This window comes from Eutrigla gurnardus (assembly GCF_963514095.1).
Source record: "Eutrigla gurnardus genome assembly, chromosome: 3".
Lineage (NCBI taxonomy): Eukaryota > Metazoa > Chordata > Actinopteri > Perciformes > Triglidae > Eutrigla > Eutrigla gurnardus.
The window spans coordinates 15081589-15102736 of NC_139917.1; the positions used below are offsets into that span (position 1 = coordinate 15081589).

Genomic DNA, 21148 nt, shown 5'->3' on the forward strand with positions numbered 1-21148 from the left:
CTCCATTTTGAACAATGCCGACTGGTTTCTGTACTGAGCTTAAAATAATAAAATGCACACTTCAAGTAATGCAAACCTGCTGTGCTTAAGTGCGTGCACTTGCAAACGAGCGTACCTGGGGTGCTACCGAGCGTGCTGTGGCTCCGAAAACTACTCTCGGTACAGTAGCTGGCATCATCATCATCTGGTAGTTCCTCCAGATAGTCAGAGTCGTTTCTCAAGGCCTCCTCTTCTTCAAGATCCGACGAAGGGTTGTCGTTCATTAGTTCATCTTCGTCTGACCTGTAGCTTAAATTATCCTCCTCGTCGCTGTTGTCGTCGTAGACCACCTTGGTTTGAGGCCGCCTCCCTCCACCTCTGCTGCCGCGGCTGCCTCTCGAGCCCCTGCCTCTCCCTCCTCTGCCGCCTCTGCCCCGCGATGCCGCGGCCACTGCCGTGGTTGAGGCTCCAACTTTCCTGCGGCCCCGGGTCGAATGAAAGTTCTCTCGGCCGGAGATTTCCGTATCTACTTCCGCAGAGCCAGTGCCGCAAACGCCGCCATTTCCACCCTTTCCCCGACCGCGTCCTCTGCCTCTTCCCCGTCCACGCATCCCTCTACTCCTGCTGCCCCGAGAGCCGCGGACTAGTCCGGGTGAACCTTCCCGCATCGCGGCTGCTTGTTTGGGCGGCCTTCCTCTTCTCCCCCTCATTGTGGGAGAGAGTCTCGTCTGTTCCGCTTCAATCTCGGTGCTTGAGTAAGCCACGCACACCGGAGAAAAGCGGAGGTGAAAGAAGCCGACAGGTCCGGGGACGGTTCGCGATAAGTCTCCACCAACCCCCGGTCTCAATTTCAGGGCGGAAAGCTCAAACTGAATGGCCGGTGTCCCGCTCTGGGTCGCCTGCAGACGCCATTTTTCTCAGCTCTCCCTCCGTTGAAAACACAGCAGGCCCCAGATCTGCGTTAAGCAAACAACGGATACTAGTGACAATACCGGAAGTAAAGCGCCCTTTCCTTTAAAGTAAAAGCACACCTTAAAAAAACAAATACAAATAATTGTTAAGTATCGTGGTTTAAAGAACATTAAATGAATATCAAACAAGATTACACTCATTATTTGTTATAATGCGTCCGTTTTTACAATCCAAATCTCAACTCGAGGCGCTTTCGTTTGAACGAGATCACTGTAACAGATGGGGAAGAGTCGCTTTCATCCTCTAACTTGACACGAGCAGGCTTGAGTGGATGCGAGGTCACGTGACTCGCTATTCTACAATAGACGCAATTGCCCTGTTAGTTCATAAAATTAGTTATCCATGCAAATGCTTTTCCGTCAGTAGTACATTAGTAGCGGTGCATGCTTCTGGTGGGTGGTGTTAAATCACAGGTGAGTCGAGTATATTCAGTGAAACACCATCGTCAATGTTTCGGCCATGTCGCCATCGTCGTCACTCCAAAGCCAGGCGAGAAGATACGACTGACATTGAGCTCTATTACATTAACCTAAATTCGTCCTAAAACTTAACAGCGCACACGTTTCGTGTTTAAAATTACGTATGTGTAATTTAAATGTTAATCAATTTATTAAACACATTTATTTTGTATAACTTTACATTTACTTTTTTGTATTACCGAGGGACCTGGCTCAATTTCCAAACAGTTCAGCCTGCTCAGTTAACGTTAACTGACATACAACTTACAGAAACGATGCTGAGCTCCCCTGTGATGAAACCTGCACTATAGAGGGTTATAATGAAGCACACAATAGCATTTAACCATAACCAAAAGAACAGAGGTGCACTCGCGACAACATTCGCTCTTGTCATACGCCTCTTGGTTTGACTTGATGAATTCAACATTACAGGTATTTTTTATATTGGTCATTGCTTTTGTTTGCTTTTCAGTTCGTCTATTTATTTCGAAGACTGCACCCAGCCCAGGCTTCGATTAAGCAGACATAGCTAGTCAAACCCTCAATTTTATTGACATTGCAGGATAATTACGTGAATTAGCGCCAAAAGAATTTGTCCGGCAGCGTCATCCTGTGGTCACATTTATAAGGTCACCACTATACCTATAGGATGTCAGTTGTCGTGGCCGAGTGGTTAAGGCGATGGACTAGAAATCCATTGGGGTCTCCCCGCGCAGGTTCGAATCCTGCCGACAACGTACATTTAAATTTTTTTTTGTGTTCTTGATGACAAATATATTACGGAGATAAAAAAACACTTATGTGCGATCTGTAATTCTGCTATTTTAATTTTTACTTTGGTAGGCCTTCTTGTAGATTTATTACTCTTAGTCGCAGGCAATATTTGTTTGATCATATTCACTGAAACTGACACTATGCTCCAATACAACAACATAAATCATCTGGTTTTAGAAAAAAAAAACGCGCCTCTAAGTGCATAGAGCTTGTTGTTTGTTTTGCAAAAATCCACCCACCATCATTTTTTTGCCAGGGTCATCCCGACTTATTAGAAGCAAAAATACCCGACAAAAATGGACTTGACCTAGCCCGAGATCTGTACCTGCCTGCCAGCCTTCCAAAATAGCTCCAATGCTAACCCATAGGGGCAAGTTTTATCTGCATTTCTGGGCCTCAGAAAATAATTCCAGGACCTAGGCAACACAGGTTGGGTCCTTACGAGACACGACAGCGCTCGTTTAGCTAAAATAGTGTGGCGAAACAACATAAATATGTGTTTTTGCATGGAATTTACTCACCTCAAGTCACCCTGTAGCCATTAGTAGTAGAGTGCCGGGCACGTTTTCCTGGTAGTTTTGATTTTGTATCCATAAAGAAACAACCGAACAGTGCAGTCGTCATGTCCATAATAAATCCATCAAGCTGTTATGTCCATATGTATGACTTTGTTACAACATAGCAACGATTGCTTACAGCTAAACAGCAGCCCATAGCCAGTACAATACAAGTCTCTCGCTAGTTCCCGTCTGACGTCCTCACGCTGTCGTGTCTCGTAAGGACCCGACCTGTGTTGCCTAGGTCCTGGAATTATTTTCTGAGGCCCAGAAAAGCAGATAAAAGTTGCCCCTATGGGTTAGCATTGGAGCTATTCTGGAAGGCTGCCAGGGCTAGGTCAAGTCAAAAATTGTTTTGCTTCTGATAAGTCGGGATGACCCTGGGGACAACGAAAATGGGGTCAAAAATGGCTTCTTTAATTATCTCCCCTCATAACCTCTTCAATAGTGAAAATATAAATGCAGTTTACTATGGCCAGGTCATACCTGTATTGCTGTACAAACAAGTACAATGATCCAATAAAAAAAGTATAATAATTTACAAATTAGTAAAAGCATTAAAAAATCACAATGAAGACCACATCCCACATTAATCAACACGTAGAGTATCCTTTAATAAACACAAGAACGCCAAGAATGGATTAAAAGTTCCCATAGTTATATATTTGTATTCAAAATATATGGCCTTCCTGTGGAAAATCCAGTACAAAGTCAAGCTGACAGAAACAGTCATTCATTCTCACAGTTGCATGTTGAAATAGGGAGTCCCACTCCAATTATATTAGGTGGCTCCAGCATGCACTTTACAAAATATTAAACAACTTGGTATTGAGCAGACAATTTTCATGCATTATCCTTTTCATCATGTTGAACAGATTTAAATAGTTCAAAGGCATCTGCAACTTATTCAATACCTAATTTACACCAAGCATTCATTGACAGTAAAATGCATGCATCTTGAGTTCTGGTGGGTAGCATCTGTGCCAAAAAGCATTTCATATTACACCATTTGGGATAGTGGTACACAACATTGAAACCACGACAGGCAAAGAGTTGGAAGGACACAATATGCTCAATGATTTATTAAAAGTATACACATTCTAAAACAGCTCAATGACTTCAATGGAGTATTGTCCAACGTCCTTCTTCACCTTCATCTTATTGAGCTCTTGGAGGCTGCCCTCGATCTTTCCAAGCTCAGATACCAGTCTTACCTGAGGACACAAAGGGTATCTTGGTTTCAATTTGCCCCAAAAACTTTTCAGATGCAACAGTCCCCCCCCCCCCCCCCAATACATACCATACACAACCAAAAACCCTTTCCCTGGCAATTATAAATCCTGTCAATAATTATCGATTGCAGCTTCATGGTTATATATGCCTCCACCAACCATCAAATATCATCACCTGTTCATTTTAATGTATTAGACATTGGTGTGAAATTTATGTAATTAATACATTTATTGAGTTATGGCAAAAACGTCACTCTGAACTTGACCTTTGACCACTATAATCGAATAAATTCTCAATCGAATAAAGTTTGTAGAAACTATGATTACAAGTCCTCCAGGTGAGATATCACATTCAAGAGAATGCGATGGATGACTCCAAAACATCTGGCCACAGTGTGGAGGCATAATAACAAAATCACTGTATGTACTCCCCTTACACTTTTGATGTTTTAGTTTTCTATTTTACCAGAATAATTACCATGGTTCTAGCTACAAAGGCGACAAGGAAGACTGAATTACCTGAGACTTAACAAAGCTGTGGAGGTTCAGCAGCAAGCCTTTGGCCTCTGGAGTCATCACAAGCACTGTGAAATGGGCATCCAACAGCAAGCATACCCAATCCATTATCTACAATCAAATGCAGAGAGAGAGTTAGTTTTTTAAAAATATATTCTATGCATAAAAAGCCTTAAAAATCAATGTATTGACTGATACATAATCATTCTCAATTATCACAGATGAACCCACTAGAAGTGTGTGGTGCTGTCTGTATCAGTGGAGACCCTGCCCTCTTAATGTATTCTCTCTTTTCTTCGGATTTTGCTGTGTTTGTGACTCTTCCGTTTGGACCCTTCACGGGGGTGAACCTGCCAGCCACTAAGCTGGGTGTGAAGCCTGTTCTCATTCCAGGTAAAACACAGCCACTCTGTCACTCCCCTCGGTGTACCGAGGCTGCATGTATTCAAAACCCAGCATGTTCTTGCAGGTTTACGGGAAGGTGTGGATGTGTTTTTGTGCTTCAGAACATAACTGCTGTGAAACAATCAGAAAATACATTTTAATTCTTCTGATTCAAGGCGGCCCCTCTATTCATTCACTCTCTAGCTCGCTCATCCACTCTCTCTCGCTTGTTGAGCCGGAGAGGAGGGGCTAATTTTGAATGCTGTGTTTACCAACAAGGTAATTACGTATTACACCTTTAATTCTTCTTCTCGTTGCATTTCATGTTTTGTTTACAAGTCTTACGTGCTAAACAATACATTGACAATATAAATATTGCAGAGAGTTGCAGGATATCATAATTCCAGTGCATTTACATGCTTGTTACATATTAGAAGTTTACAAACACTGTTGGAAGACCTATCTCTATCTTTTTTTAAACTGGATCCATTGTGGCCGGGCTCCATTCGGACCGCACACAGGTCAAAATGAAAGTCCACCATATCTGGATTTATGACCATCTGTCAGAAAAATGTTTTTCTGCCTCTGGATTTTGTGCCCTGGTGTGACAGAAGACACAAGTTGCCCCAATATGTCAAGTATGGCCACCCTAACGATCTAGACATTGATACAGACCTGAGTCAAACTTGGTGATCGCAATCCACGATTCTGTGGGAAAGCATCCTGGGAATACTTAAGGTAAAGGAATTGCAGGTACTGGAGGAAAAGCTGATGGGATGAGAAAGAACATTGTAAATTGTAAATAGCATTTTGTTAAATCATCTATAGTTAGTGTTATGACATTGTGCAATGGGTTAACTAGATGTTACTCACAACAACATGTTGGGAGGAGAGATCTTTAAGGTGTGGCAAGAGGAAAGAGTCAGTGTACGCCGTCTGCAGAACCTCATTTCTATGCAGCTTGAGTTAAGATCTCATACATAGTCAATTCAAACCATTGCAAACCAAGGTGTTCACAATTATGCTGTTCAACTATAACATAAAGCTTGTTATCGTTATTAAAGATGTGGGCAGACTGATGACAAATGGTTAAGATAAAAATGCTACAGATTAACCTTTGTTTAAAACGAAGTAGTTGCATGATAATAAACCACAGAATGTGACAGCATGGTGCAAATATTGTGTCTGTGCAATCGCAGGATACAGTAGAACCGCTTTGTGTAGTCCCAAAGGACAGATCAGTTCTGGTGGGTTTGTGGCCTTCCCCTGGTCTTCTGCACTGATGACACCTCCATGGAGACCGTCTGAACGCTCCTCATCAATGGAGGTTGGACTGAAACCATTAAGCGACCCAACGGGGCCACGCTCTCTAGCAATCAGGGTTTCCATGAAGGAGACACTGTCAGGCTCCAGGCTCACGTTCTCTGCATCGATGTCTGGCATACTGCAAGAGGAAAGAGGTACAACACACTGTTTCTCTCCTTTTACATTACACTGACTCAGGCGGATTTACCAGATTATTAAACTGTTAAATCACAAAAATATATAGCTTTAGTGACCCCTAGTGGCAGTATCAAAAAGGAAACTGGCAGACATTAGTTTGGGGTTGTGCTCTTCAAAATCAGTTTTACCTGACAAAGGCCTTAAGGCAGGCACAGGTGACAGCTTCTGGGATGTCAGGGAAGAACTGCAAGCAGAGCTGACACAGAAAGTAGTCCTTCCTCTCCAGGGCCAAGGGCACAAGCTCAGGACAAACACTGTTGAATGTCATGATGGAAAACGGTCATATTCAACAGAAATAACGCACTGCTAATTTAGAAGTGCAGCTTGTGTCATTCAAGTCAGGTTCTCTGCTTCACTATGTAAACAGGTATACATTGTGCAGACTGAACTAAATAGTTTTGACAGTCAATATGTGTATCTTTTACTTAATGTCTCATTTAAAAACAATAACACCAGCCTGACTCCATTACCAATCCTTACACACCTGTGGCAGAGGCACAGAGTGTGCACTAGCTGTGCCAGGGTGCTGGGCGTATAGAAGGTTGGATCATCCAGGCTCCGGGACACAAGGGTTGAAGCTAGCTGCCCCACTGAGGGCTGCAGGTCCTGGGTGTCTGCTCTTGAGAGTAGCACCTCCACCTCTTTCTGGATTTCTTCTACTGTTGCTGTCTGCAAGAGTAAATACATTTTTCACAGTTAGAAAATAGCTTTTTTTTTGTCAATGATATTAAAGTATTTTTTGCAAGAGAGCCATGAAAAATCTTCTTTTTTTTTTCTTACCTTGATTAGCTCCAGTAATTGGTCATTTGTTAAACTAGGTGCTGATTGGCTCTTACGGTTTGATCTCTGTAGGCAAAGAGAGAGGAATAAAACCATAGATGATATCATTGACATGAGCATTACTAGACAATTCAGGTGTTCACACTAAGCCACGTTTCAAGGCAACAGTGTTTGGCATTGATGCACTAAAAATTCAGACAGCAGCTGTCTAGCCTATTTCCATCTTTTCACCCGAGTTCAGTCATTTTGCCTTGAAAACGTGTCCAACATACCGTCTTCCTGGTCTCCACTGTTCTTGAAGAAGGAGCTTTCTCTTCATGCAGAATGTTATTCCAAGACGGTACAGAAGTGGGGGCTTTGGACTCTGTAACAGAATGGAAAAAAAAAAAAAAAACACTGTACTGAGGGAACAAACACATCTGTATTGTCAAACTAGTGTTGCAGCATGTTATTGGTGTAGTCAAATTAAGAGTTCCCTGGAATGAAACGCATGTTATTTGCACTGAGTTTTGATTACTACAGGAGCGGTTCTACATATTTGTTTAAACTCACCTTCCGTCTTGGATTGTCTTAGTTTTCCCAGGGCAGAGGCCAGGGAAGATTTGGGGCACTCGTATGGAATAACAGAGAGGGTTTTCCCATGTGGAATGAATAACTTGTTCCAATAACTCCATAGCTAAATCAGAGAGAAAAAAAGGGTGAATTCAAACAGGAATTAACATTTAAACTAACACAACTTCTCTGTGCGTCAATATTAAGATTGTAAACTGCTTTAAAGTTGTGAGAAGGGACAGTGAGCCCTGTCACGGTGGAGAGCAGACACAATGCTCTACCAAAGTCATACAGTCCTCCATCAGCACCCAGCAGCTGGAAGGACAGGGAACCTTGGCCTACAGTCACAATAACAGTGAGGGAAGCTTGAGGGAGGTAGGTGCTTCATGCATAGTCATTGAAGCTCATGTACACACAAGCGACTGCCCTGTATGAGCTCCAGGGCTAAAAATCATGAAATAAAATATTGTCTCATCCACTGATCAAATAACAGAAACAATAGAAACAATTTGCTGGGTGGGTTGTGTGCACATATTCCTACCTGCCCGTAGATTTTACCAGCAATCTCTTTTCCTGCCTGAAGCGTCTGGAAATTGGTATTCCAGATGCAGAGGAAGTCTGAAAAAAAATCACAGACAGGGAGCCATTCAAGAGCTACAGACACTTGTAACAGATACTGGAGTCACATAGTTTCAGGTCATCGTTCTAGTGCATTTATTCCAAAAACAAATTTCTCCCACAACACAAAATGTGGAGACAGGAAACCATTTCACTTTTATTGGACAGATGACATTGTAGAGCAGTAGACTATTGCTACTTTCAATATGTGCACAAAGCTAATAGGACTATGTTTTCCAAACTGGCCATGGCCAGAAAACACAAGCAGGTAAGTAATGTATAACAACATTTTGTCACTTTTCCAGGGTAAACTTTTTATACTTCAAACCTCTAGGCCACAGCTCTGATGTTGTACATGCTGACTCATTGGCATGGTTTACTGCTGGCCTTGTAGTATATCCCACATTGACTTAATTAAGATCTGTTGTGCATAAGATGGTACTTTTAAGATTTACCTTTACCGGCTCCGGCAGAGGGGTGTGGAACCCCTACAACAGCCACATGGGATTCGTCCAGGACCTGAGCCGATGCAGCCTCCAGCAGGCCTTCGCCAACAGGAAGACCCAGCAACAGGCTGCGGGGCAGCGGCAGAGCCTGGGCCCCGTCGTCAGCCACCAGGCTGCGCACGGAGACAACACTCTGGTACACATGACCGTTAGGGTCTGGATGGAAGGAAAACGTTGGGGGAAAAAATGATTGAGAGAAGGGATTAGAGGGAATTAATAACACCCATCTAGTGTAGTTTTGCTTGTTGCATCCCGTGTTTGTGAAACACAATGTTCAACGTATAATAAAGCTAAACATTTATGTAAAAGTGGACAGTAAACACTATGAGTAAACCAAAACTCGTCACTGTGTTTTTTTGGCTTGTGAAACACTGGATGGATCTGGAAAGGAGCTCACAGAGTAGAAACCAAAGTCAAACAGCATTAATGTCTATCAATACATTCTGCATTCATATGTAGAATCTGTAGTCAGTGAGACAACAAGTTGGTATCGTAAGTGTTCTGGTATTTCGTTTGTAGCACAAGTATCCATCCATAACATTCAAGCAAGCTTTGGCTGAATGCAGGTAAACAAACAGTCCATGTGGGAGCGGAATAGGTGGAACCCATAGACCAAAATTCAACCCGAGAACCCACTGGCCATCGTCTGACGATGATTTAGCTTGTCATTAGCTTAAAATTAACTTAAAAAACTAGAAATTTGGGAAACAATCTGGTCGTACGTGTCGACTCTCAGGTCATCTCTAGTCTCACATCTCAAGTTGCTAATCAGACGAGCATTGCACAGAAAAGGGAGTCTTGGGACGGATATCCTCAGGCTACACTGGAATCGCAGTACTGTCATCAGTACAATTCCAATAGTTCACAGACTGAAAGAGTAAAAACTGGAGACACTGACACTAAAAATATTGTCACAGGAAATTCAGGCTTACAGAGATAAAGCAGGCGGATGTGTTTATCCCTGTAGGAGGCAGAGAAGCTGAGTGGGGAAAGACCAGGCTCCTCAGTCTCCAGCCGGTACCTCTGTAAGGTGTTGGGATTCAGTCTCTGCAGGTAGAGGAAATGATCTCCTTTCTGTGGGAAGACATCGACAGCAAAGGCAAACGGGTCTTTAGACACAGCAATAAAAAAGTGTTGACAAATGAATTGTCTTTAGAGCACAGTATCGTGACACGAGTGCAATGAATGCTTAAAACCAAAGTCCCTTTTTTTATTATTAAAAAAACGTTACCTGTTCAGTTGTGAAGATGACAAAATGCTGTGACTCTGTCACTACAGTGGTGCTCCACCTAAAGACAGAAAGAATGATTATCAACATGTTTTTAAATGTCATCGTTAACAGAAGTCGTATAACATTAAACTTCACTCTATGTTACAATTATATCACGTAGGATTTCCTGGGGCTGTAAGGCATTGTGACACTGACCTAATGGCCTCCTCTTGAGCCAGGACTTCCTCTATGGGCTGCTGAGGAGCAGAAAGCAGCGAGTCCAGGAGCCTTACAGCTCCTCTTTGGAACAAGACCACGGGTTCCCCTCCTGCTACACAGTGGACCCTCCAGACATCTGATGACACCTGGAGAGAACATACAAACAGGAGGCAGGAATGAGGATGTGTTCAGTTTTATCACCCAATTGATTGGATCAGAAATAAAGGATTACACCAACTTCCAGGAAGTATGTTATGTAATCACCTATAAATAACATGCCATGTTAAAAGATTTCATCTATCAGAAGAAATAAAATAAATGTCTTTGTACTTTCAATAAACTATGTTGGGCACAATGTTCAAATGGAATTGATGCAGAGTGCTTCACAGTGTGAATAAACTTACAATAAACTTACAGCATGCTAGGTGGAAACAGCATCAACCCCCGCCCCCCAATCCATCACTTCTCATCCCTCTCCATGACAACAAGCTTATCACATTGGAGAAGGTATAATTAGGTTTCCCTAAGACAACAAATTGTACAAAGTAGTTCACTTACGGTGGCTTTGAAGGACTTATCTAAGAGTATGTCTTCTTCCTTCCAAATTCGGATCACCTAAAAAACAAACGCAGATATTATTTTGCAACAGGCAATTATTTCTCAAAATGTCAGCTCTAAAGAGACGCCTAGAGAAAAAAACAATGGATGTTAATTTAGTCTTTGATGGGTTTATGTCTCCAATGAGCACATGAATAAAGGATGAATAGGGATGCACCGATCCAACCTTTTCATTTTTTGCGTATCAGCCGTTACAAGTACCGATCCAATATCTTTTTTTCCAAGGCTGCATCAGGCGTTTCTTTACTTTAACATTGCTTTCTTAACTATGTCAAAACAAAATATAACAAATAAAGACATAGATAAAAATGTACTGAAATATAATTTATTAAAAAGATGGTATCTGATATCAGATCGGCCATGATACCAAATTCAGCTACCCGAGTCCTTATTGGACCGATAACAGCATCAGTGTCGTTGCATCTCTATAAATTAGCAAACATTTCATGAGGTATCACTGTGTAAGGAATAAGTAAACATATGACCATTGTCTAATGCTGCAGCTCTCAGCCTTGTTTTGATTCAAGGACCCCAAAATTTGGGTCTAATGTGTACAACTGGTAGACGGGTGACGTTGAAGTCATGGAGAAACAAATCAAGCTGATAGTATATTGGAGTTCACCATCTGACAATGTCAGTGGGGCTCTGAACAGATGCCACACAAATGAGTGAAGGTCTACCTTGTTATCCGAGACGGCCACATATTCCTTGCTCTGTGAGTTATAGACTGCTGGACAGGTCAGCGTCTGTCCTTGTTTCACCGTCCAGCTGCTCAGCGGCTTCTGGTCTGAGACCTGTCAGAACCACAAACACATACATAAAACATTAAAATGACATCAATGACTCTGCCCGAGAAGGTTCTCCCATTCACGAAACAGAAGAAGCTACCTTTCAAGTCTTAAAACGGTGTGACTACGCTATATGTCCCATCAAAATGGATGTTAGTCCGAGAAACAAGCAAGTGAGGCCCTTTCCGAAAGTTGGCATTGGCGGAAAAGTGGCAGCATGGTGAATTATATATCTGTACGTGGAGCTGTGCATTAGATACGCATACGCACTGAGGCTAGCGGCGCAAATCCTCGTTAGCTAGCAAGAGCTGTGTGTGTGTCGCGGTGGCTATAGCGACAGTTAGCATGTTTTTGTAGACTGACATGATGTTTACTACAACCCGAGCGAGCCTTACTTACGATTCTTCACGCAAAATTAGTCAAAGGTCACATCACGGTTAAGTGAGGAATGTGTCTTTTCGTGCCTTCTCTATTCTGGTGGTTTCAGTTGCTGTTGCTGAGAATCGAGGATGCCAACACGAGTTGTACAGGTCGCACCGATCAGCTGGCGAGCAGAGTCTCCCCAAAACGAACGTAAACAGTTACCTTGTACAGCGTGACGGATCTGGTTGAGTCGGTGACGACGACATGGTCGGTATCTCTCTCCACTTCGACTCCCTGAACGCCCGAACATGACCGATTTTGAGCTGGAGCAAGTCCGCACAACGTGTATCCCTCATACAGCGCGGCCATGCTGGACGAGAAGAAAGTAAAACTCGTCGAATCTCGCGAGAACAGACGCCTCATCGGATACCCGCCGAGATTTGCATGCACCTCGCGGTGTTGCACAGCAAACTGCTGTTTAAAAGCGGTACAAGCTTATTTTCGGGCCTTATCGATGGTGATAAATGGTCTGCCATGAACGTTTAGAGTCACCAGTGTTTAAATTATATTCAGAAGAAGTATTGGTAGAGGCAGCTATTTGTTTTTATGCTCCCCATGAATAAAACGCATTTCTACTGTGCTATAATATCTTTTCATCTTTTCTTTATTTATTTATGTAATTTTACTTTTCTTATCCCCTGCACTGTACTTTTATTTCTTTATTTATTTGATCTGGACAAGATGTTTCTATTCTTTTATACTTTATTTTTCTGTAAAGCACTGGTGTATGAAAAGTGCTAGGCTATACAAATAAACTTGCGTTGATAGGCTACCGCATCCTCAATACTCTTTAGTGCTCTTTTTTTCAACAGTATCAGCAGCTAATGTATCAACATTAAATGACATGAATTATTGTGCATTAGCTAAAATGGTCAGCATTTTACTATCAATCATAGGGTTTCCCCTGCTTGATATTTTGAATATTAATTCAATATTTAATAACCCAGAATAGGATTGCAGTCTATCTGTTTATTTTTCTTATTCTTATCTATTTATGAATATTATTTTAAGAGTTCCTAACAAAGTCCTTACAAGTCCTAACACATCAGAAGAGTTCCTAACAAAGTCCTAACAGTTCCTAAAATAATATTCATAAATAGATTTTGTTAGGAACTCTTCTGATGTGTTAGGACTTGTAAGGACTTTGTTAGGAGTTGTTAGGACTTTGTTAGGAACTGTTAGGACTTTGTTAGGAACAATTGAGCAGTCCATTCACTGATACTGTACTGATTATGGTTATGGTTGTTGGGATCAGCAGTTCTCAGCAGTTCTCCTCCCTCCTTTTCTTTTTGTTTTACGTTTCCTTCTCCCTGTGTATCCTGTCTGTGAGTTTATGTAGCCTACTTCTCAGGTTCATAGTGTTGTTTTTGGCGGCCTGTTTTACTTTTAGTTTTAGTCTAGTCTTTGTCTCAAGCTATCATTTTAGTTTTTATTAGTTTTAGTCATGTTCAAACTATTTCTAGTCTAATCAAGTTAGACTAAAAGTCGACAGAAACTTGACATTTTAGTTTTATTTTAGTCAGAATTGTCCATGACTATTTTTGTCTAGTTTTAGTCAACGAAAACTAATGACATTTTAGTTTTACTCAAAGATTGTAGTCAAACCCATTTCACAATTCAAACAAGGTTATCTTATTATTATATTATTGTTACCTTATAGACTCAAGAATACATCCATTCCAGACACAGAAGACGCTCTGATTTGAATTTACAACATTTATTTTACCAACCAAATATGTTATCACATGACCAGAATTTTCACCTCTCGTCTCGTTTTCCTCACATGATAAAGGTTCGTTGACGACGATATTTCGTCATAATTTGTTAATGAAAGCAACGCTAACAGTGACCGACTTTGTTTGGCAACCATTATTTACATTCTGCATAGCTTTTTATGGTCATTCAGTATCAGCAACTGATGACCACTAAATGACGTATACTTACATAATCTTATCACATTTTTCAACTCCTGTTAAACAACTGGTTGTTGTTATTGTGAGATCTTGAGGACTTGGAGACATCAGTTACTCCCCGAGCTGCAGGGTCTGTGCAAAAATGTAAAAAGCGCAAAAATGACAATTTGAGGTTGCTGAGTTCCTGCATCTCTAGGAATACTGCTTGACAATCCCAAGACAAGGGGCATGATGTCGTTAAGTGTGTGTGTGTGGTTATTTGTAAAACCCCATCCCAACATGGCTTGGAGTTGCTTTCCATCCATTTCTGTTAGAAATAGATACAATTGTATTTAGTGTAGTCTTTGCATGAACTGCTGAAGGAAAAATGCTTCACTTGATCAAAACTCAGAGACATGTAAACATCTAGTCGCCCTTTCATGGGCACACATAGGACAAGAGAACATCAATCATATCCTTTCTGATGGGAAGTAGTGGGTGCAGGTTGTGCGGCAGGTGGTGGCCCATGACCATCTCCCAGGCGTAGACAAAATGAACATTCAGTCCCTTGAACATGGCTCTGAGCACCTTGTCGCACTGCAGCGTGTACCAGTCGCTGTTGGTTAGCGCATAAAAAAGTGTCAACGCTTTGGGGTTCCCGGTCCGGATGATGATCTTCGTGGCTGGGGCCCTGTTCAGCAGCCGCACCAGCGCCCTTCGGACGTTCTGCAGACGCCGGATGTAGACCTCGATGGGAAAAGTGCCGAAGTGAGCCCAGATGCCAATGACTACGACAGTGTTGGGGCCTCCGATTAAGCCATCGATTTCATTGAAAGCGTAACGCAGCTCGCTGGCTGCGACTGATTCGATACGGATGGGAACTCCGTGGAAGCGGGACATAACCAAGATCTTGTTCACATAATCCACGGCCAGGTGAGGTCCAGCTTTTCCCGGGTAGTGCAGGGAAAATTCCTTCAGATCTAAAAGTATTACAGAGGGAACAGATTCAGCTGCCGTGTGAACAAAACCAAACTGTTGACAAAAGAGTTGACTCTTTGTGGATCAGCTACCTGGTAGTTTTGCGCTGAGGAATTCAAACCACTGCCTGACCGTGGAGTCTCCAAACATGTGGACCTCCTTGCCTCTCAGACACTGAGTGGTGGCAGAGGCGCTGAATTGGCGAACTGTGGTGCCATCTGTTGCTCGCCACACGTCCTGGTAGTAATAGCCAAAAGGTCCAGATGTCACAATGCTGCTCTTCACCTCTGATTGACCTGAGAATGAGTTAAAGGACAAGCGTGAGGTTATTTTTACCAGCTTGGCTGGCTGGTATTGTTTTCACCTTGTTAGCCTTGCAAAATGTGATCCTGGAGACACCGAATGTAGTGGGAACTACCACAGAAACGGTTTTGAGGACTTTGCCTTTAACTTATACTAGTACCTTACGTCTGTCTGTCTGTCTGTCTGTGCACATTTGTCACTGCGATAGCGTTGCAACCATTCAAGATGCAGTCACCTACCTTTACAGGTGTGCGGCTGAGATCAAAATGAAGATGTATCAGGCTTTGGCCAAACAGGCAATACTTCCAGGCAATTCATTGTTGTTTTTGGTCTTTTCATGGGTTGAATGAAATGCTTCATCTAAGTGCCTAAATCATGTAAAAATGTAGTTCCAAAACCTTATGGGACATTTTAGATACCAGTCAACCTCACTAGGGAAAACTAGTCTTGAAAATTAGAAGAAATTATGTTGATACCAACCAGGAACATGAGAGCACCTGCTTTAATTGCAAAAAAAATGTCTATTGTGCTATATGTCAATAATAGCAACTAAAGTAAGCAGAGATGTGGCGGTTGCCCCCAATTTGGTGGTCTAGTTGTGTTTTGTAATGCTACACTGTATGGACATAGAAACATGCTCCCTCACAAGTAAGCAGTTGCAGCTCTTCCTTATTAGAGGATACCATATTAAGTGGTTTAATGAACCTCTTATGAGCTGCCTTAACTCCCAGATACTAGATACACAAGGCAATGCTGGCAGTAGTAAAATTTGAGGTTTACCTTCCTTTTTTAGCAACACGGTAACACTGGCAGCTCCTGAAGCCGGAATGTGGACTTTCATGTTGACATCACTAAAAACAAGAAGAGAGAACAGACATTGTAATCATCTTATGAGGTTGAAATTAGGAAGACCAAGCACTACAATGGGGAAAAATGCTTGTTCATTCAACATTGCACTAATCATATTTTCATATAGGCTAAACAATGGATCTATACAATAAGTAATAAGTAGATAATTATCACCTGACTTTGCAGCATCTTTCAGCTCGTTGTTTTGATAAAATAGCAAAAAATTTGGTGAACATAGCGGAGCATTTATTGACTAAAACAGATACTTCCCTCCAAGAGCTAACAAGAGAGTGAATATTGGGCTTACACCTGCCCGTTAACGCAACTCCAAGTTAATGTAGAAGTTTACTGGATGTAAATAGGCAACTGCTTGCTAACACTTTAACCACATACATTTTTAAGGTGATAATATATCAATAGCTTAGTGTGCTGCCCAATAATAAGTGTGCATCTCAAAATTTCCTGAAAAGGCCACATCCAAAATTGAATGTATAGATTTACAATAAAACATAAATGAATCACAACAAATGCAATAGACCTTTAATAGACTGGCGATGCAAACTTGTCCTATACCAAGGACATATTTAGGTAACACTTGAAATGTCCTGTCTCTGCTCCCTCACCTTTGAAAGAGCTTCTCTTCTCCTTTTCTCAGGTCTTGTTTGAATCCTTCTGTGCCATGCGTGCTCCTGGTATCACAGTTCAGGTTCTCTGGCTTGTAGCAGAACCAAGGCTCACCTGTACGGGGGTCAGTGAAGTTGCACAGTGGCCGCTGGGGTTGACGCAGGCAGACGTTACAGGTGGTAGTTTCATAGATTGAGCCGGAGCGAAAGACGCTCTGGAAGTGCATCCTGTCAGGTTGTTCGATGTTCAGCCTCGTCAGCACTGTGATGGCCTCACTGGGGTGAACCAGTGTCACCTGATAGGATAGAGAGCCACAGTTTAAGTCACTTTTTTCAAACCTTTCATATCGTAGACCATAGCTTTAAATGCAATCACCAGAAATAAAAAGATAACATTAGGCTAGAAATGAACTACGCCCAACTACGCATGACTTCACATTTGCATGACTTCATAAAAGGCGGATTAGTGTTTAGCGTGTTGACGTTCTAATTTAGCCTCTAGTTAGCAACTGCCTTTATTAAGACATGCTAAAGCTTCAACATTCATTAACGAGTAGTTACTGACATATTTTATATTGTAGAACTAAATGTTAAAATCTCTTAAGCTTGTGTTAAACAGACCTTATTTCGGGATTCTAACCAAAATCCAATCAAAAAACCAATGACTTTCGAAACCAGGGAACTTCAAGTACATAAAAGCTGACTCATGTCAGGGTCCTCTGCTGTTTTCAGACAACTAGGAACTTGAATATATTCCACCTCCTATGAGAAAAAGTAAAATGTCACGCCACTCAAAGTCAGCGTTCCTCCTTAACTCGGGGCAAATCCATTGACTCCTTGTCTGACACACAACAATGGAAGCACACATTTAAATGGTAACTCAACTAGAAGGCAACATTAAGTATATTTGCCTGTAATTAAAACAACAGCCTACAACCACATAGTCAAACCTTTACTGCATGTAAATTGATGTCAAAATATGCTGCAATGTAATTAGGTGGCACCTAAACAATCTCTGAGTGTTCTCTGCCCTGGGCAAAAGTTGCTTAGTAAAAAATAACTTAGTTTGTCAGACGTAGTTTTTGTTGACTATTGGTGTCGTGCACCTGAACGCTTGGACATTTGAAGTTAAACCGGGGAAAAGTGCGACTTCAACAGACTTAGTCCTGCATTACAGCTTTACAATGTTGCTCACCTGTCCTGTTCTACTCGATCTGAAGAATGACCCCACCCAAACTGGTTAACTGAGACAAGATTATGTGCGCCATTCATCAGTCAACTAAATTTAGACATTTAACATGATCGCTTTTTAGCGTCACCTCAACTGTAGCGCTTCCTTGCCAGAGTAAAGAGAATACAGCAGAGTAGCTGCCGTTGAGATGATCCACCACATGCCCAGCCACGCCTGCATGAAGCTCCAGGTTGTGCAGCCGGGCGAGTATGAAGTCCCCACCAGACTTCTTGGGACGACCCTGGAAGTCAGACATTTTGATCATAACCTCCAGCTGATCCCCTATATGCCACTCTCCTCCTTCCCTCCCTGGGAGGACAGTGAATGTGCTGTGAGCCGGATCACTGGTCTGTTCCAGGGAAAAAGCATCTGGCAAAAGCGGAGTTTCAGGCCAAGCAATGGTGTCGAGTAGCCGGCGTTCCTCCAGAGCATCCTTAGTGGAAAGCGGCGGGAAGTTGCAGAGGCCGCGATGCACGTCAGGGTCAGTAACTGGGTGAGAAACCTTCTGGGCGGTGAAAACTGTCGTGGCAGTGATGGTGGAGTTCATAGGCTTAAACTGTCAGGGGTCAAGAGAGACATGGTGACAAAGATGCATTAAAGAAATGCAACTGACAGAAAAAAGGAACTCAATAGAACAAAGAAGATGCATGGGACATAATACCCTTTGACTGGCATTGCATTAATTTGCAGTGAAGAACATTGAAACACTCTTTTGTGCGTATCAACATCCTGAAATCTGACTAAAATTAAATATTTCAAGTAAGGTCCCCTAAAGTGATCCTACTAAAAGCAAGCGCTCACCTGCAAGATCTCTCTGTGACGTTGCACAAAGATTATGAATGCCACAACCAGAATGAGAAGGATGGCGAAGAACTCCCTTCTCATCTTCATGAGACTACTCATCGCTGCCACTGGTACTGGATCAATAAATTAAAAAAGACAAAAATGGGGTACAGGTAAAGAATATTACTGCTGTATGATTAAGCTAAACATGCTGATTCATACACCCACATCATGTATCATTTGCAACATAATGTGGATATTTGAATACATTAATTAAAGTTTTTCCACTATTGTTAATATTTGATGGAATGTAGTGTAATGATGACAACTGAACTTCTGTGTGATGAAAACTGACATGGAGGGGAAAAGGTGCGTCGTGTTTGTATGAATAGGGCCTGTCGAATTCCTCCCGTTGATTTGCTTTGAGTGAGATGCGCTCAGACACCTCACCCTAATTGCTCCTGACGAGCTGGCTGTCGCCCTGCGTCAGACCTGGGCATTGTACGGCCCGCGGGCCAAATACGGCCCGCGGGCCGATGATTCTGACCGGCCCGCGAAAGATTACATGATAATTAGAAAATAAAACATATTTTCTAATTATCTTATGGGTGGACTAAAACCGCATTGCTTTTATTTTGAAGCCCATTTATTCTCACAGGGCCTGCGTGGTTGACTCCACCGTCGGTGTGTGAATGGGTGAATGTCAGCCATTCCTGTAAAACGCTTTGGATAAAAGATTATATAAATGAGGCCATTTACCATTTAGACTAAGCTTCAAAAACAAGGATCTTCAAGAGGCATAAATGAAATCAGTCCTAGAAAACATACATAAAACAAACATAAAAGCAGCAGTAAGAAAAGAAGTAAGGCAGATACTGCCTTCAAGGGTGCCAAAAATGTGTTGGCTTTTTTTTTTTTGAGTATCCTTCAATGTGACATACTGGATTGAACACCCACACCTATCTCAGCTTAAACCTGTACATCCAGGCAGTAAACTGCATGTCCTCAAATATGTTTGCATCACTACAGTGTTGAGGTAGGCCTATGCTACTTTCTTTCATGTTTCCATTTCATGCTACTTTACATTTTAGAGGCAAATACTATACTTTTTACTTACTAAAGCTATAGTTTCTTTCCAGGTTCAGATTAATATGAAATGGAAGGCTGGTTGGCTGGCTGGATAATGCTCAGATAAAGTAGATAACTTACATATAGTGAATGTAAATAGTAAATGGTTCCCTCTGAAATGTAGTGGAATAGAATAAAATAGCATAAAATCCCTCGGTTCACTCTGTTTATGATTTAAGCATATCGCGTGTCTTACCTCAACAGAGAGCCAACAAAGTTTCCCTGCTTTCCCCCTCTGTGCTTGACTTCTAATGAAGAAATTAAATTTAGTGAGTTCAATCAGGAATCTCTCTCTCTCTCTCTCTCTCTCTCTCTCTCTCTGTTTCTCTCTCTCTCTCTTTCGCTCAATTAAATTCACAGGGCTTTATTGGCATGACATTTGACAGCACAATCACATACAATGCATTCAACTGACAAAATGTTTTTAAATCTCTCTCTGTCTCTCTCTCTCTCTCTCTCTCTCTCTCTGGCTTCTGGTTGCAGTCAACAGAGTCAATATGCATTGGAGATAGGAAGATAGGATATACTTGGAATGCCATTCAAGACAATAGATAAATAAATATGCCCATGAAATAAATGTTGAAATAAATGAGGTAATACAATTACATTTGGATATAATTACAAATGTATTCAGTTCATGGGACTTTTAGAGAGGGGGGGAAACTTCATGTGTATCTGTAAATTTTTTCAAAGTAAATTTGATGTGGCTGCACGGTGGTGTAGTGGGTAGCACTGTCGCCTCACAGCGAGAGGTTTGATTCCCGGGTCGGCCCTGGGTTCCTTCTGTGTGGAGTTTGCTTGGAAGCTTGGGTTCTCTCTGGGTTCTCCGGCTTCCTCCCACAGTCCAAAGACATGCAGGATGGGGATAGGTTGATTGATGACTCTAAATGTCCCGTAGGTGTGAATGTGAGCGTGAATGGTTGTCTGTCTCTACATGTCGGCCCTGTGATAGACTGGCGTCCTGTCCAGGGTGTACCCTGCCTTCGCCCAATGTCAGCTGGGATCGGCTCCAGCCCCCCCGTGACCCTGAATACAGGATAAGCGGTAGACAATGGATGGATGGATGGAAATTTGATGTGTGTGGGAGAGAAAGCACACACAGGAAGATTTTGTTATTCTTACAATTTTATATTATTGAAATGTATTTATTAAATTGTATTGTAATTGTATTATTATTTTATGTGAAATTATGTCATTATTATATTATTTTAACAACAACAATTAAAATAATAATAATGTCAACAATAATATTATATCATTAGTATATTTTAT

The 21148-nt window shown here is 41.8% G+C and overlaps 4 protein-coding genes across 4 annotated transcripts in view; 1 reads left to right on the plus strand and 3 right to left on the minus strand.

Annotated features, from left to right (window-relative positions):
- The window catches only part of LOC311011204 (nucleosome-remodeling factor subunit BPTF-like), a 41331-nt gene extending 40404 nt beyond the window's left edge, over positions 1-927 (minus strand). Inside the window, exon 1 of the mRNA XM_084006010.1 lies at positions 116-927. Coding sequence (XP_083862136.1) covers positions 116-689 — 574 coding nt within the window. The 5' untranslated portion in view covers positions 690-927. The remainder of the gene's footprint in view (positions 1-115) is intronic.
- ten1 (TEN1 subunit of CST complex) overlaps positions 1-20940 on the plus strand; it is a 233303-nt gene extending 212363 nt beyond the window's left edge. Inside the window, exon 4 of the transcript XR_014596875.1 lies at positions 20682-20940. The gene's annotated coding sequence lies outside the window, so the exon portion shown is untranslated. The remainder of the gene's footprint in view (positions 1-20681) is intronic.
- nol11 (nucleolar protein 11) lies at positions 3333-12434 on the minus strand. The gene is made up of 18 exons (XM_084005886.1): positions 12252-12434; positions 11559-11672; positions 10819-10875; positions 10258-10406; positions 10063-10120; positions 9764-9905; positions 8781-8987; positions 8249-8325; positions 7708-7831; positions 7428-7519; positions 7156-7221; positions 6860-7044; positions 6504-6629; positions 6077-6316; positions 5746-5824; positions 5548-5640; positions 4492-4599; positions 3333-3954 (listed from the first exon to the last, which is right to left on the minus strand). The coding sequence occupies exons 1-18, from the start codon at positions 12396-12398 to the stop codon at positions 3841-3843; spliced, it is 2178 nt and encodes a 725-aa protein (XP_083862012.1). The 5' UTR covers positions 12399-12434; the 3' UTR covers positions 3333-3840.
- Positions 14395-18868, minus strand: LOC311011536 (NXPE family member 3-like; the record flags this gene model as incomplete). Its single annotated transcript, XM_084006571.1, has 6 exons — positions 14395-14961; positions 15052-15255; positions 16043-16113; positions 16735-17030; positions 18054-18521; positions 18767-18868. The coding sequence occupies 6 exons, from the start codon at positions 18866-18868 to the stop codon at positions 14420-14422; spliced, it is 1683 nt and encodes a 560-aa protein (XP_083862697.1). The 3' UTR covers positions 14395-14419.
- Positions 20941-21148: the final 208 nt, after the last annotated feature.

Excerpts from the sequence above, each read along its gene's own strand:
- nol11 (XM_084005886.1), bottom strand. The coding sequence starts at position 12,398 with ATGGCCGCGCTGTATGAGGGATACACGTTGTGCGGACTTGCTCCAGCT. Across the intron at positions 9,906-10,062 it reads TCATCTTCACAACTGAACAG|AAAGGAGATCATTTCCTCTA; the intron begins GTAACGTTTTTT and ends GTCTTCCCACAG. Across the intron at positions 6,630-6,859 it reads ACTCTGTGCCTCTGCCACAG|TGTTTGTCCTGAGCTTGTGC; the intron begins GTGTGTAAGGAT and ends GACATTCAACAG.